This window comes from Pristiophorus japonicus, unplaced genomic scaffold (assembly GCF_044704955.1).
Source record: "Pristiophorus japonicus isolate sPriJap1 unplaced genomic scaffold, sPriJap1.hap1 HAP1_SCAFFOLD_421, whole genome shotgun sequence".
Classification (NCBI taxonomy): domain Eukaryota; kingdom Metazoa; phylum Chordata; class Chondrichthyes; family Pristiophoridae; genus Pristiophorus; species Pristiophorus japonicus.
The window spans coordinates 277,671-295,761 of NW_027254102.1; the positions used below are offsets into that span (position 1 = coordinate 277,671).

At 41.8% G+C, this 18,091-nt stretch overlaps 1 protein-coding gene across 6 annotated transcripts in view; it reads right to left on the reverse strand.

Moving 5' to 3' along the window:
• LOC139251201 (leukocyte-associated immunoglobulin-like receptor 1) overlaps positions 1–18,091 on the reverse strand; it is a 57,260-nt gene that overhangs the window by 19,288 nt on the left and 19,881 nt on the right. For 4 of the 6 annotated variants that reach the window (XM_070873174.1, XM_070873173.1, XM_070873169.1 and 1 more), the window contains exons 1-3: positions 4,608–4,676; positions 3,028–3,063; positions 1,238–1,528 (exon numbers count right to left, since the gene is read on the reverse strand). In XM_070873174.1, coding sequence (XP_070729275.1) covers positions 1,238–1,528; positions 3,028–3,063; positions 4,608–4,638 — 358 coding nt within the window. In that variant the 5' untranslated portion in view covers positions 4,639–4,676. Of the gene's footprint in view, positions 1–1,237; positions 1,529–3,027; positions 3,064–4,607; positions 4,677–18,091 lie in introns of those variants that run through there. The other 2 variants (XM_070873170.1, XM_070873171.1) reach the window with 1 other exon arrangement.

Here is an 18,091-nt window from a genome sequence, read left to right on the forward strand (position 1 = left end):
CTGCTTATAAATTGCATTATACTCTGAATAAATTAGACTCTGCTTTCATTTTTTGATGTAAAATTAGAAAACAATGAAGTGATTTCTAACTACAAGGCAGATTTCCTTGCTACTCAACTGAACAACAGAAAATTATTTAAAAACAGCAGATTCCTGTAACCTTCTGATATGTGAGGCTCTCATTTATTCCCCCTGATATTCACAGTGTAAATCCTCTCTGTAATCAGTGCATCGATATTAGCACTCACTCATCCCATTGGTCCCACATATTTCCCAAACGACAATGTCCAGGTACAAACCACAAATTAAATTGCATCTGTTGTTTGTTTTACCCTGTTTGGCATACACAGTTAAATACTAAATAGGTTGTAAAAGAGCACCATGCACAATAGTGCTCATAGAAGCTGCCCTTCCCTCTCCACATTGACCGATGGTATCCAGTAGAGGGTGGGAATTTTTATGCCAGACTCTCAAAATATTATTACAATTTGCTCCCAGGTAAAGGGAGCATTTAGCATAAAACAGATATGTGGACAATTGGCTGAAACACGCTGTAAAATTCTCAGCCTTTCTCCCAAACTGCATCAAACAGTGGCAGGATTCAATGATTCCCAATGACATAGCGCCTGTCATTGATTTCAAAATGCCATAAGAACAGGGTACCCTACAGAATGGGAAATTATACATTTAGTGATTTTTATATATGTAGATCTTCCCAACTCAATTCATGTCCCCGCTTCAGTAAAAGTGTTGGTCACTATGCGATAAGTTTTAACTTGAAAAACACGTTTTATTATACCAGACCGGTCAATGTGGTTTAGGAATGGCAGCTTGAAAGAACAGAAGCATATTGAAGGCTTTTCGCGTCTGCCAGTGGCACTCTCTGTCCCTGAATCAAAAGCCCTGGATTTTTCTATAGGTTGGAAGATGCGGATGACGCGCCTTCTCACAAAAAGAGATAATGTACCAATAACTGGGAGAACTTTCGAGCATATTAAACGCCTCTCCCACGCATGTTAAATGCGAGACTTAAAAGGGGCTGGAGTTTAAACTGACTTTTACCCAGATTTACAATATCAATTTCAAATCCATGAACAGACCTTTGGGTGGCAAACCAACCACCAATGGCGAACATAAATGCAGCCCAAGAGTTCTTCGCGTCCCCTGGATCGCTGGATTGCTAAGAAATAACACATTGATGTAGTCGCTTTGGGGAGAATTGGTTTTGGTAACATACCTCGAATAACCATCTGAACAGGGTCGCTCCATTCTGAACATATCCATTGTCCATTCACCGCGTGCAGACATTGACATGTATAAACGCTTCCATAGCCCTTTGCTGCCGTTGAATCAGCAGACGTCACACATTCTCCTTTATGAGGGTCAACTTCTGTGATTAGCTGATGATTCCTTTGATAACGGACCCTTGTGACAGGACACCGACAGCGACATGTCAAATATAATCCCTCTCCTGTTAAGAACACTCCATAGGGTGGGGTAATATACAATGTTGGCTTCGCTAACTCATCTGAGGAATACAAAGTCAATAAAGTTTAGACAAGCATTATTTTTAATCGATCGATGACATTACAATCAGCCAAGTTCTACGTGTACAATGTGGCACCATATTGGAAGGTGTAGTTAAAGAACGACTATCATTTATCTAGCGCCTTTCTCGTTCACCAGATGTCTCAAAGCGCTTAAAGCCAATGAAGTTATTTTTGAGTATAGTCACTGTTGTAATGTGGAAAATATGGCAGCTAATTTGCGCAAAGGAAGCTCCCACAAACAGCGATGTGATAATGCGCAGATAATCTGTTTTTGTTATGTCATTTGAAACGTAAATATTGGCCAGGACACCGGGGATAACTCCACTGCTCCTCATTGAAATATTGCAATGGGATATTTGATGACCTCCTGAGAGGAAAGATGGGAGCTAGGTTTAATGTTTCATCTGAAAGACGGCACAACCGACACAGCAGCACTGTCTCAGTGCTGTCCCTCTGACAGTGCAGCGCTCCTCAGTACTGCCCCTCCGACAGTGCGGTGCTCCCTCAGTACTCTCCAGTCGACAGTTCAGCACTCCATTAGTCATGCTTCTCTGAAAATTCAGCGCTCCCTCAGTACTGCCTTTCTGATAGTGCGGCGCTCCCTCAACACTGCTCCTGCGAAAGTACGGTGCTCCCTCAAAACTGTCCTACCGACAGCATTCCCTCAACACTGCACTGGAATGTCAACCTAGATTTATGTGCTCAGGTCACTGGAGTGGGACTTGAACCCACAACAGTCTGACTCAGAGTCGAATGTGCTACCCCCGGAGTTAAAACAGAGGTGGACTGTGACAAAATACAGGACGACATTGCTAAACAGTGCAGTTCTGGTGGCTGTATTATATGAAGTACGTGATTGCACTAGAGAGGGTGCAGAGGAGATTTATTGGATGCTGGCTGGAATGGAGAATCTTAGTTATGAGGACAGATTGGATAGGCTGGGTTTGTTCTCATTGGAACAGATGAGGTTGAGAGGAGACCTCATTGAGGTGTACAAAATATTGAGGGGCCTGGAGATATTGGATAGTAAGGGTTTATATCCATTGGTGGAGTTGTCAATTATGAGGGGGCATAGTTTAAGGTGGTTGGTCGATGGTTTACTGGGGATCTGAGGGGCGCTCCTTTACGCAGAGTGTTGTGGGGATCTGGAATTCGCTGCCTGGAAGAGTGCTGGATGCAGAAACCTTCACCGTCTTTATGAGATGGTTGGATAGGCACTTAATGTGCCATAACCTGCAGAATACAGAGGTTTTACCAATCAGGATGTTATGAATAGGCTGTGGCTCTTTTCTCGACAAGAGGGAAGACTGAGGGACGATCTGATAGAGATCTATAAGATTATGAACGATTTTATAGAATAGACGTAGAGAACTCTGGCAAGACCAGCACTAGGGTACATAAAAAGAGGAGAGTCACGAATAAATCTGAGAAGGAATTAGGCAGAAACTGGTTATTCACTATGATGCTGCATACTCACAGGTTATGCCTTCGCCGACTAGCGCATAAACGTGAACTAAAAGGGAAAGAAATTGAGAATATTAGAAATTCTGCATACAGTAGCTTAGTGAGGCCCAGCCAAATGAAACAATTCTCAGAGCTCGGATTGTATGACTTCCCGAAATGCTAACAGATTTTTTTCCTCAGATTTATTTGTGACAGGTAGTAAGTCAGGTCCATAAAGACATACATGAATCGAGATAGATGCATCAACAGAAAGAAACGTGGAAAGAAAAAATAGAGAAAGGATGAGAGGAATACAACAAGAAAGAAAGGTAGAAGGTAAGAAAGAACACTATTCAGGTAGGTAAATGGAATGATGCATGAAATCGAGACAGCCACATGAAAACATAAGTAATAGGAGAAGGATTGGGTCATGTGGCCCCTCAATTAAGAAAGTAAGAGAGGAAGGAAGAAAGAAATGAAGAGAGAAATGAAGAAATAAATGAAGGAAGAAAGAAAAAAGAAAGAAATAATGATGTATAGAAATAAAGAAACAGATATTAAATCACGTAGATAAAAGCAAATCAATGCGGATGCTTGGAATCTGAAAAAAAAAGAGAAAATTCAGGAATCACCCAACATGTCAGGCCGTGTCTGTGGGGAAAGAAATAGAGTTTACGTTTTAGGTCGATAATATTCATCAGATCTAGACGATATTAGAGACGAAGAGCTTTTAAAATAACTACCGGAAATTCAAACCCCTCCTAAATACGTCTTTTCCACTTCCAGCCGTTCCACTGTACCGTTTTACAACGAGAACCCATTTGTGACCAGTCTCTGCACCCCTGGAGTTCTACCACCCTTTCCCCACGATATTTCCAAAACAGGGCAAGCTGCTCCATTTTGTTAGATTTTCCGTTGTTCGCTTCCCCTCTGCTGTTCCACTGCAACAATTTAAAACCTCTGTGTTTCTATACTTGACCCATTATCATTCCCATTTGCCTTTCACCCTCATCCATTTTGTCATTGAAACAGTCACGGCCTCCCTTCTATCTCAAAGCTCTCCATTGTTGTTATTTCCCTGACCCCTTTATCCTGCCACAAATATTTGTGCAAAACCTGTCCATCAGTGACAACTCCCAGTTCTGATGAAAGGCCATTGATGTGAAAGGATAACGTTGCTCCACTTCACAGATGATGCCTGACCTTTTCAGTGTTTCCAGCACTTTCCGTTTGAAGTAAATTAGAGAGATAATGTCTTTGGATTAATTTCATAACAAGCACAAATTCCTTTTTCTTTCTTCATTTAATATGCTTACTAAAACTTGATGAAAAGAGTGTCCAGCTCATGCTAGACATCTGTGTGATTTATTTTTTAAGCTACCAGAGCACATCATTCAGTTTGTACCCTGTGAATTGCTACTTCACAATTTAACAATTTCGACATAAAGGTCGAATGTGATCGACCAGGCTCATTAGAAAAAAAAAGGCTCCGAGCTAAATACTTTGGAGGCAATACATCTATGGCTAACAGTTTGTGGAATGCTCATTTAAACTTTTCCCTGACATAAAGATCTTCGAGTAGTGAAAGGTACCAAACATTGGACACATACTCACCCATCCCAAGGACAACTGAGAGAGTAAACATGGTCTACTAAGTTTGGTGCACACACGTCGGATACTCCAATTATAGAGAGATAGTTTACTTCCTAAATTTTCTTAGTCCTGGGTTTGGAGATAACGGATATGATGTGGCTGTTGCTTTAGTAACTGAGATTGCAACACAGATATCATGCAAGCTGAAGTTATCCATGAGAGCACAGTGTTAACATAAGTCAAGTTGTTACTAATTAACACCCCTGATCTATCAGCACATATAATTACGACACACTCATTCTGCCCATGAGTTTGAACAGTATACACCAGTGAAAGTTGTGGCTTAGAAGGTGAGGGTTAATTCTCCCTCCTGGGACAGGAACACATATATCCAGTGAAGCGCTGAGGGAATGCTGCAGCGATGGGGTGGGGGTACTGAGAAACTGCTGCACTGACGGAGGGGCAGTACTGTGGGAGTGCTGCACTGCCGGAGGGGCATTACTGATGGAGTGCTGCACTGACGGAGGGGCAGTACTGAAGGAGCGCCACACTGAGAGAGTGCCGTACTGTAGGAGGGGCAGTACTGAGGGAGTGCTGCACTGTAGGATGGGCAGTACTGAGTGAGCGCTGCACTGACGGAGGGGAAGTACTGAGGGAGTGCTGCTCTGTCGGTGTTGCCGTCTTTCAGATGATATGGTAAACCGAGATTCCTTCTGCTGTCTCATGTGGAAATGTAAGGTCCAATGCCCTCTATTTCGAAGAAGAGCACGGGTGTATCCCCGGTTTCCTGGGCCAATACTTATCCCCCAATCAACATAACAAAAAACTCATTATCTGGTTATCATATTGCTGTTTGTGGGAGCTCGCTGTGTGCAAATTGCCTGCCGAGTTTCCCACATTACAACAGTGACTACACTCGAAATGTACTTATTTGGCTGTAAAGTGCTTTGCGAAGTACGGTGGTCGTATAAGGCGCAATAGAATGCAAATATTTCTTTATATATAATGTTACGAGGAGAGTTTACATATATTAAGGTTGCATTGCCTGGAATTTAGAAGGTTAAGTGATGATCTGATCGAAGTTTTCAGGTCACGAAGGGGACCATATAGTTTAGATAGAGGTAAATTATTTCTGCTGTTTGGAAATTCTGGGAATAGGGGGCATATTCCAAAAATTAGAGCCAAACCTTTGAACAGTGAAGTTATGAAAAAAACACGACACAAATAGTGGGTTTTAAATTGGAAATCTCTTCTGCAAATGGCAATTGATCTCAGACCAATTGTTAATTTAAAATTGGTGATTGGTAGTTTACTATTCAGTGATATGAAGCAAAGGCGGGTACATGGACTTAGGTCGTGGAGCAGCCATGATCTCACTGAATGGCGGAACAGATTAGAGGGGCTGAATAGCCTCCTCCTGTTCCTATGTTCCTATATACGGGGTGGATAGTATGAATAGCTGTCTGTCTGTCTATATTTCTATTTATCTATCTCTATCTCTCTATCTAGCTCTCTATCTGTCTCTCTATCGGTTCATCTCACTGTCCATCTATGTATGCATAGACACGCTGTGGAGCCAATACCTCTTTCGATAACAGTTTGTGGAACTCTCATTTAAACCGTTCCCTGACATAAAGATCTTCGAATAGTGAAGGTTACCAGATATTGAACTCATACTCACCCTTCCCAAGGACAACTGAGAGAGTAAACCTGGTCTACTTAGTTTGGCGTGCACTGTTTCGATACTCCAATATAGCGAGATCGTTTATTTCATTAATTATCTTAATCCTGGGTTTGGAGATAACGGATATGATGTGTCTGTTGCTGTAGTAACTGAGATTGCAACACAGATGTCATGCAAGCTGAAGTTATCCATGAGAGCACAGTGTTAACATAAGTCAAGTTGTTACTAAATAACACCCCTGATCTGTCAGCACACATAATTATTACACAATCTTTCAGAACATGAGTTTGAAAAGTGTCCACCAGTGACAGCTAGGTAGCACAAACGCCTAAGAGTCAGAAGGTTGAGGGTTCAATTCTCATTCCTGCAACAGGACCACATTAGGCCAGTGAGGCGCTGAGGGAGTGCCGGACTGCTAGACAGGCAGTACTGAGGGAGAGCTGCATTGACGGAGGGGCAGTACTGAGGGAGTGCTGCTCTGTCTGAGGTGCCATCGTTCAGATGATATGGTAAACGGAGTTACCTTCTGTTGTCTCATGTGGAGGTGTAAGATCCAATGGCCACTATTTCGAAGAAGAGTAGGCGAGTTATTCCCGGTTTCCTGAGCCAATACTTATTCCTCAGTCAACATAACAAAAAACTGATAATCTGCTTTACATATTGCTGTTTGTGGGCGCTCACTGTGTGCAGATTGGTTGCCGTGTTTTCCACATTATAACAGGGACGACACTCGAACAGTACTTCTTTGGCTGTAAATACTTTGAGAAGTCCTGTGGTCATATAAGGCGCAATATAAATGTAAATATTTCTTTTTTCTTTATATATAAAGTTACGAGGAGAGTTTACACAAATTAAGGTTGCATTACCTGGAATTTAGAAAATTGAGAGATGACCTGATCGAAGTTTTAAAGATACGAAGGGGAACAGAAAGGTAGACAGAGAGAATCTATTTGCTGCTCGGAATTTCTCGGAGTAGGCATATTCTTAAAATTAGATCCAAACTTTTCAATAGTGAAGTTATGAACAAGCTAATAAACAAATCGCGTGGTTTAATTTGGAACACTCTTCTGCAAATGGCAATTGATCTTAAACCATTTGTAAATTTGAAATTGGTGATTGGTAGTTTTCTATTCAGAGATATGAAGCAAAGGCGGGTACATGATCTGAGGTCGTGGAGCAGCGATGATCAAATTAAATGGTGGAACAGACGGGAGGGGCTGAATGGCCTCCTTCTGTTCCTATGTTCCTATATACAGTGTGAATAGCTGTCCATCCGACCATTTATCTATCTATCTATCTATCTATCTAGATGTCTGTCTGTCTCTCTATCTATCTATCTATCTATCTATCTATCTATCTATCTATCTATCTATCTATCTATCTATCTATCTATCTATCTATCTATCTATCTATCTATCTATCTATCTATCTATCTATCTATCTATCTATCTATCTATCTATCTATCTATCTATCTATTTATCTATCCATCTATCTATCCGTCTATCTATCTATCTATCTATCTATCTATCTATCTATCTATCTATCTATCTATCTATCTATCTATCTATCTATCTATCTATCTATCTATCTATCTATCTATCTATCTATCTATCTATTTATCTATCTATCTATCTATCTGTCTATCTCTATATCTGTATATCTCGACATCTATATATCTATCTCCTATAGCTCTATCTCTCTATATCTCTATCTATTTATCTCTCTATCTATGTATTTCTCGATCTATCTATCTCTCTATATGTCTATCTCTCTATCCCACTCTCTATATGTCTCTCTATCTGTCCCTTCTTCTGTCTCTCTCTTTCTCTCTCTCTCTCTATATATATATACACACATACATATATACATATATATATATATATACATGTCTTAGTATATATTAAGCAGTGCATTAAAGCAATCACATACAATGACAGTGCAGGTTTGTGAATCACGGTCATTTCCCTGAAATACATTCAAAGTGATCATCTTGATAAAGGACAGAATGTCCTAATTTAAGAAAGAGACCCTATTATAGGAATACAGAGACAAGAAGGGTTGTGTTCTGTTCTAGATCAAGTTAATCGTATGTTGACATTATTTTTATCTATTTGCATATGTATACATATATATATTATTAAATTGCATTGTAAAACATCAATATCCGGTTTATATTTCAGTAAAATTTCTTGCTACATTATACATAGGACAGATTTGTTTTGCTTCATTTAATGTAACCGATGTGCAGACAGTGATGTATTTCAGAGGGAACTGTATTATTCCAAGAAATGCCGCAAACAATGCAATTAATCGGAAGCTCTTTGTGTGATTCTCAGAGACATAATGCGTTTTTGGTAGATCTTTCTCTCTCTCTCTCCCACACACTCCCTCCCTCCCCCGCCCCCCCCCCTCCGCCCTCGCCATCTCTCTTTCTCTCTCTCTCTCTCTCTCTTTCTCTTTCTCTTTCTATGTCTATATATATATATATATATATATATATATAAAGAGATGCATATATATGTGTATTTACAAATAGTGGGTAAAGGGAGAGAGGAAGAGATGGAGAGAAACATTTATATATGAACTACAGAGAGCCGGCATGGACACAATGGGCTGAATGGGCTCCGTGTGTGCAGTAGTCACTCGATGCTGGTGTTGCTGAAGAATTGCAAGCAACAGCTTTCAGCAGAGCTCTCAATTGTCACAGGAAACAGGTTATCTTTAGCAATGTCTGAATCAACCTTACTGCAGGCAGCAAATGGGTCAGCCCAGAGAATACTTTGACTAGTTATGTTGTTTCTGTAACCAGAGGCACCAGGATTGCTAAATTAATTAAGTCACTTCACGCTTTACTCTAAGTACCCAAAATAAGTATAGCGATCATTTATCTACCAATCTTGTAATCATTTATCCTCCAATTGGAAATTCCTTACCAGCGGATGGTTATCAACAAGCTTCATATTTAGTGCTTAAACTCTAAAGTTGCACTTCTTTTCCCAAGAAAGGACATTGATTAACCACATAACATCATTAAAGTTGGGAGCAGGAGTAGGCCATTCGGCCCTTCAAATCTACTCTTCCATTCAATAAGCTCATGGCTGATCTTCTACCTTAACCCCACTTTCCTGCACTGTCCCCATATCACTTGATTCCCTTAAAATCCAAAAATCTTTCGACCCCTGCCTTGAATATACTGAAAGACTGAACACACATCGCGCTCTGGGTTAGAGCATTCTAAAAGATTCCCAAACCATTGAGTGAAGAAATCTCGCCTCACCTCAGTCCTAAATGGACCATCCCTTTTTCTGAGACTGTGACATCTGGTTCTAGAATCCCCAGCCCTGCAGCTACCATGTCAAGCCCTGTAAGAATTTGGCATGTTTCAATGACATGCCCTCTCATTCTCCTAAAGTCTGGAAAATGTAGGCCGATTCTGCTCAATCTCTTCTCATAGGCTAATCCTCTGTCAGGAATCAGTCTGGTGAACCTTTGTTGAATTCCCTCTGTGGCAGGTAAGCAGACCAAAACTGTACACAATACTCCAGATGAGTTTTCAGCAGGCCCCTAAATAATTGTACTGAGATGTCATTACTCTTATACTCAAATCGTCTTGTTACAAAGGCCAGATTAATGTCAAGATGTTCTGGTTCCATGGATGATGGAAGTCTCGCCAAAGTGTAGGAGCCGATGGCGAGTGTCAGGAAGCTACTGGCTTGGTTAAGAGCTAAATAGTGAGAAGGACTCCAATGGAAATCCCCTGCTCTTCTCGGAATAACTCTGTGGGATAATTACTTCCACCTGACAGGAGAGATGGGGTCTGAGTTTACCGTCTCAAGTTAAAGGCGACACCTCGAATAGTGTGCTTTCTCAGGAACTGCACTGAAGTTTAAGAATACATTTTGTGAACAATTGTCTTGGGAATTCACACATTGGCCCTGAAGTTAAGAAGAATGAGATGTGAACTTATTAGAATATATATGGTTATGTGGGTGATTGACAGGTTGGTAGCAGAGAGGATGTTTCCTCTCGTGGGGGAATCTAGAACAAGAGGCATAATCTCAGAATAAGTGGTCACCCATTTAAAACGGAGACGAGGAGGACCTCCGTCTCCCAGAAGGTCATGAATATTTGGAATTCTCTACCCCAGAGAGCTGTGGAAGCTGGGTCATTGATTATTTTCAATGCTGAGAAAGACAGATTGTTGAATGACAAGAGAGTCAAGGGTTATGGGGAGCAGGCAGGGAAGTGGAGTTGAGGTCAAGATCATATCTGCCATGATCATATTGAATGGCGAAGCAGGCTCCAGGGGCCTTATGGCCACCTCTTGCTTTATTTCCGATGGTCTGCTGTGCTAATTCAACCCACGAATTCTGGTTCAGATGCAAGAGTGCGAACACAAAGCCCAAGCTGACACCAAGGATAGACCTAAGCTATTCACCTGCCTGCAACTATGACTATGTTAATAGATTACTAAATGCAAAGGACATCCCAGAGCACAATTCTACATAAACAAATTGGAATATGAGAAAATAAAAGAGCCAATATATCATTATTATGTACAACATTGAGTGAAAACGAGAGCAAAGTGTGAACAACAAAGTTACTTTATTGGGGAAATTACAACATGATTGAAATTAAAGTGATGGGGAAAAGTGAGATAGAGATTGCCAGATAAGATGGTGAACGAACAAAGGGGGATATTTGGGAGAAGAAAGAGACACATTCTCAATTATGTAAAAACATGAAGCCAAGTTTGTGAATGCTTGATTAACAGGGAAAATCAAGGACATTATGTTGAAGCTTTCGAACAAAAACAAAGAAGTTGTATTAGTGGTGAACGTTTATAAATGACTGGTTACACCTCAGCCGGGGTATAGTGTCTAATTCGGGCAGCGCACTTGAGAAAGTGAGCCAAGGCCTCAGAGAATGGTTCAAGAGATGAGGAACTTCAGTGACATGGATAGACTGGAGAAGCTGGGATTGTTCTACTTGGAGCAGAGAAGGTTAAGGGGAGATTGTCAGGAATAGTACCAGGGATGATGGCCTTCAGGCGTGTGCAGAGACTGGAGAAGCTGGGATTGTTCTCTTAGAGCACAGAAGCTCTAGGGGAGATTGACCGGAATGGTACCAGGGATGAGTGATTTAAGTTGCTTGGAGGGACTGGAGAAACTGAGATTGTTCTCCTTGGAGCAGCAAAGATTGAGGGCAGATTTTCGAGAGGCGTTACAAAGTATGAGTGGTATTGATAGATTAATTAAGGGAAATTGTTTCCACCGATAGGAGGGTCGGTAACCAATTGACATGAATTGAAATTAATTGGGAGAAAAACCTAGCAGCAGATCAGAGGATGTTTCTCACACAAAGGGTTTTAGGAATTTCGAGCTATCCCAAACAAAACGCTATGGAAGCTAAGTTAATTGGAGATATCAAATCTATGACATAATATTTTTGTTGCGTAAGTGTATTAAACGATATGCAACAAAGGCGGGTAAAGGGAACTGAGCTTGAGATCATCCAATGGATTGGATGTCGAAGCTGTCTTATGGGGCTTAATGGCCTACTCATGTTCCAAGTCTTGCAATATTTCATTTCTCCATTTCTGTTCGATGTTTGGCACGGGAACAAATCAAAGACATAACCAACAGAATAAATGGGCGCACCTGGTAAATAGCTGTAAACTTCACTGGATCTGTACATTCTTTAAGACCGTTTTTAAAGAAATAGTACTGTTTCAAATAATTGTTTTTTTGATCAGTGGAAATCTTTTGTAATTAAAGAAAAAATACATGCAAAAATCAGCAGAGGTTGTACATACATATATAGATCATTATAAAATGATTCAGCACAGAATCATATGATGTCATTTGAGCCAGTTTTCATGTAGCGACTCTTTGAAAGAGCTATTCAATTGATCCCACTCCGCTGTTTCTTCCCCATAGCCTGCATATGGTTTCTTTTCAAGTGTAGATACAATTACCTTAAATTCACTGTGAAACCTGGTTTTATTATCCTTTCAAGCAAAGGATTCCAGATAATAATAACAAGATAATTTAAAAAATATATCTTCATCACGCCTTTGATGCTTTTGCAATTAGCCCAAATCTGTGACCTCTGGTTACCGACCTGCAGCCAGTGGAAACCGTGTTCACTTATTTACTCAATCAAAACCCTTCATAATTAGTAACATTTTACGGTCTCCTCAGAGAAATGATGCAGATTGTTGTGTCACTCTCTCTCTGCCTCTGTCTCTCGCTGTCTCTATCTTTATGTCTGTCTGTATGTGTCTCTCTGTCTATCGCTCTCAGTCTCGCTCTCTCTTCCTCTACCTTGCCCTCTGTCTCTCTCTGTCTCTGTCTCTCTGTCTCTCTGTCTCTCTCTCTATCTGCCTGTTTCTTTCACTGTCTCCCTCTGGATAGATAGAGAGATAGAAAGAGAAAGAAAGAGCGAGACTCATAAACATTTACATATATACAGGTTAACTATAAAATTAACCCGAGAATGAATACGTTGTTTAAAATGTTTCGATAGATATCGAGAATAGATTCAACGGCATTTTCCCTGGTCAACTTCTTGAGTTTCTGCCGCAAATTGATTAGAGGGGAGTTATGCAAAGAAGACAGCATGGCAAAAAAGACAATACAATAATCTCAGCTGTTAGTTTAGGCGATGTGGGTACAGAAGTTCCACTTCTCAACCTGCACTGCCTTGCACTGAGCGATTTGCATTAAAAGGAATTAAAGGTGTTTATGTGACAATGCGAGGTAGCAGCTTCCAGCAAAGCTGTCAATTATCACAGAAATTCGCACGAAATCGCAACGAGTGACTCACGCCTGCTCTCACTGCAGGCATCTTGTGAGTCAGCCCAGTGAAGACTTTGACTAATTATACTGCTTCTGTAAATGCAGGCACCAGGATCACTCAGTCAATAATGTCACTTCAAGCATTAATCTCAGAATTTTACACAAGATATGGATGTTGATAAATAATTCCCCAATGTGTTTTTTCTGATAGTCATTGGTAACCCCTCACCAAACGGATGGATTTTCAAAATGCTTTTTTTTGGTTAGGCTGAGGGCGGAATAATGAACTGGCCAGCGGTTTAAATCCCCTGCTCTTCTTCCAATAATTGTGCGGGATAATTTATATCCACCTGAGTGGGAAGACAGTGCCTCGGTTAAACATCTCATACTAAAGACGCAACCTGCAACAGTGCAGCACTCCCTCTGGTGCTTTTGCCAATTGCACTAAATGTGGAGCATTTGGTTGTGGACCTAAAGCCAGTGGAAACAGTTTCTTCTAATTAATTCTATCATAACAGTTTATAATGAAGAACACCTCCATTTAAACCCCAAGCCCTTCTCTGCTCCAAGGGAATCTTTCTAGCACGTCCACATAACTGAAGTCCCTCATCTCTGCTTCCATTCCGTTAAATTTCCTCCATATCCGGTCTAAGCCCTTATAGAATCTTCAAATCAGAGAAAATTGTGACACAGAAGGAGGCCATTCGTGTCGGTGTTGGACAAAGTAGAGCGTCCCAGCCTAATCCTAGCTCTCAGCACTAGGTCCGTAGCCCTGTAGGTCACAGCTCTTTAAGTGCAAATCCAAGTACTTTTTAAATGTACCACCCTTTCAGGCATTGAATTCCAGACCCCCGCAACCCTCTGGGTGAATTTCCTCCCAGAACTTGCCTCTAAACCTCCTACCAGTTACTTTAAATCTATGCACCCTGCTTATTGACCCGTCTGCTAAGGGAAATAGGTTAATTCTAACCACTCTATCCAGGCCATTCATAATTGTATACAGCTCAATTAAATCTCCACTCAGCCTCCTCTGTTCCAAAGAAAACAAATCCAGCCTATTCAATCTTTACTCATAGATAATATTCTCCACTCCAGGCAACATTCGGGTAAAACTCATCTGTACCCTCTCGAATGCAATCAAACGTTTCATATAACAAGCTGACCAGAACTGCACGCAGCACTCCTGCTGTTGCCTAAATGCTGTATTTATCTGTTCTAGCATAACCTCCCTGCTCTTATATTCTACGCCTCGGCTAATAGAAACATAGAAACATAGACATAGAAACATAGAAACATAGAAAATAGGTGCAGGAGTAGGCCATTCGGCCCTTCTAGCCTGCACCGCCATTCAAAGAGTTCATGGCTGAACATTCAACTTCAGTACCCCATTCCTGCTTTCTCGCCATACCCCTTGATCCCCCTAGCAGTAAGGACCTCATCTAACTCCTTTTTGAATATATTTAGTGAATTGGCCTCAACAACTTTCTGTGGTAGAGAATTCCACAGGTTCACCACTCTCTGGGTGAAGAAGTTCCTCCGCATCTCGGTCCTAAATGGCTTACCCCTTATCCTTAGACTGTGACCCCTGGTTCTGGACTTCCCCAACATTGGGAACATTCTTCCTGCATCTAACCTGTCTAACCCCGTCAGAATTTTATATGTTTCTATGAGGTCCCGTCTCATTCTTCTGAACTCCAGTGAATACAAGCCCAGTTGATCCAGTCTTTCTTGATAGGTTAGTCCCGCCATCCCGGGAATCAGTCTGGTGAACCTTCGCTGCACTCCCTCAATAGCAAGAATGTCCTTCCTCAGGTTAGGAGACCAAAACTGTACACAATACTCCAGGTGTGGCCTCACCAATGCCCTGTACAACTGTAGCAACACCTCCCTGCCCCTGTACTCAAATCCCCTTGCTATGAAGGCCAACATGCCATTTGCTTTCTTAACCGCCTGCTGCACCTGCATGCCAACCTTCAATGACTGATGTACCATGACACCCAGGTCTCTTTGCACCTCATTCAAAGCATTCAATATGCCATTTTAAATTACTTATCGACCTGTCCTGCTATCTTTAAGTATAGAAACATAGAAAATAGGTGCAGGAGCAGGCCATTCAGCCCTTCTAGCCTGCACCGCCATTCAATGAGTTCATGGCTGAACATGAAACTTCAGTACCCCCTTCCTGCTTTCTCGCCATAACCCTTGATCCCCCGAGTAGTAAGGACTTCATCTAACTCCCTTTTGAATATATTTAGTGAATTGGCCTCAACTACTTTCTGTGGTAGAGAATTCCACAGGTTCACCACTCTCTGGGTGAAGAAGTTTCTCCTCATCTCGGTCCTAAATGGCTTACCCCTTATCCTCAGACTGTGACCCCTGGTTCTGGACCTCCCCAACATTGGGAACATTCTTTCTGCATCTAACCTGTCTAAACCCGTCAGAATTTTAAACGTTTCTATGAGGTCCCCTCTCATTCTTCTGAACTCCAGTGAATACAAGCCCAATTGATCCAATCTTTCTTGATAGGTCAGTCCCGCCATCCCGGGAATCAGTCTGGTGAACCTTCGCTGCACTCCCTCAATAGCAAGAATGTCCTTCCTCAAGTTAGGAGACCAAAACTGTACACAATACTCCAGGTGTGGCCTCACCAAGGCCCTGTACAACTGTAGCAACACCTCCCTGCCCCTGTATTCAAATCCCCTCGCTATGAAGGCCAACATGCCATTTGCTTTCTTAACCGCCTGCTGTACCTGCATGCCAACCTTCAATGACTGATGTACCATGACACCCAGGTCTCGTTGCACCTTCCCTTTTCCTAATCTGTCACCATTCAGATAATAGTCTGTCTCTCTGTTTTTACCACCAAAGTGGATAACCTCACATTTATCCACATTATACTTCATCTGCCATGCATTTGCCCACTCACCTAACCTATCCAAGTCACTCTGCAGCCTAATAGCATCCTCCTCGCAGCTCACACTGCCACCCAACTTAGTATCATCCGCAAATTTGGAGATACTGCATTTAATCCCCTCGTGTAAATCATTAATGTACAATGTAAACAGCTGGGGCCCCAGCACAGAACCTTGCGGCACTCCACTAGTCACTGCCTGCCATTCTGAAAAGTACCCGTTTACTCCTACTCTTTGCTTCCTGTCTGACAACCAGTTCTCAATCCACGTCAGCACACTACCCCCAATCCCATGTGCTTTAACTTTGCACATTAATCTCTTGTGTGGGACCTTGTCGAAAGCCTTCTGAAAGTCCAAATATACCACATCAACTGGTTCTCCTTTGTCCACTTTACTGGAAACATCCTCAAAAAATTCCAGAAGATTTGTCAAGCATGATTTCCCTTTCACAAATCCATGCTGACTTCGACCTATCATGTCACCATTTTCCAGATGCACTGCTATGACATCCTTAATAATTGATTCCATCATTTTACCCACTACTGAGGTCAGGCTGACCGGTCTATAATTCCCTGTTTTCTCTCTCCCTCCTTTTTTAAAAAGTGGGGTTACATTGGCTACCCTCCACTCCATAGGAACTGATCCAGAGTCAATGGAATGTTGGAAAATGACTGTCGATGCATCCGCTATTTCCAAGGCCACCTCCTTAAGTACTCTAGGATGCAGGCCATCAGGCCCTGGGGATTTATCGGCCTTCAATCCCATCAATTTCCCCAACACAATTTCCCGACTAATAAAGATTTCCCTCAGTTCCTCTTCCTTACTAGACCCTCTGACCCCTTTTATATCCGGAAGGTTGTTTGTATCCTCCTTAGTGAATACCGAACCAAAGTACTTGTTCAATTGATCCGCCATTTCTTTGTTCCCCGTTATGACTTCCCCTGATTCTGACTGCAGGGGACCTACGTTTGTCTTCACCAACCTTTTTCTCTTTACATACCTATAGAAACTTTTGCAATCCGCCTTAATGTTCCCTGCAAGCTTCTTCTCGTACTCCATTTTCCCTGTCCTAATCAAACCCTTTGTCCTCCTCTGCTGAGTTCTAAATTTCTCCCAGTCCCCAGGTTCGCTGCTATTTCTGGCCAATTTGTATGCCACTTCCTTGGCTTTAATACTATCCCTGATTTCCCTAGATAGCCACGGTTGAGCCACCTTCCCCTTTTTATTTTTACGCCAGACAGGAATGTACAATTGTTGTACTTCATCCATGCGGTCTCTAAATGTCTGCCATTGCCCATCCACAGTCAACCCCCTAAGTATCATTCGCCAATCTATCCTAGCCAATTCACGCCTCATACCTTCAAAGTTACCCTTCTTTAAGTTCTGGACCATGGTCTCTGAAATTACTGTTTCATTCTCCATCCTAATGCAGAATTCCACCATATTATGGTCACTCTTCCCCAAGGGGCCTCGCACAATGAGATTGCTAATTAATCCTCTCTCATTACACAACACCCAGTCTAAGATGGCCTCCCCCCTAGTTGGTTCCTCAACATATTGGTCTAGAAAACCATCCCTTATGCACTCCAGGAAATCCTCCTCCACCGTATTGCTTCCAGTTTGGCTAGCCCAATCTATGTGCATATTAAAGTCACCCATTATAACTGCTACACCTTTATTGCATGCACCCCTAATTTCCTGTTTGATGCCCTCCCCAACATCCCTACTACTGTTTGGAGGTCTGTACACAACTCCTACTAACGTTTTTTGCCCTTTGGTGTTCTGCAGCTCTACCCATATAGATTCCACATCATCCAAGCTAATGTCTTTCCTAACTATTGCATTAATCTCCTCTTTAACCAGCAATGCTACCCCACCTCCTTTTCCTTTTATTCTATCCTTCCTGAATGTTGAATACCCCTGAATGTTGAGTTCCCAGCCCTGATCATCCTGGAGCCACGTCTCCGTAATCCCAATCACATCATATTTGTTAACATCTATTTGCACAATTAATTCATCCACCTTATTGCGGATACTCCTTGCATTAAGACACAAAGCCTTCAGGCTTGTTTTATTAACACCCTTTGTCCTTTTAGAATTTTGCTGTA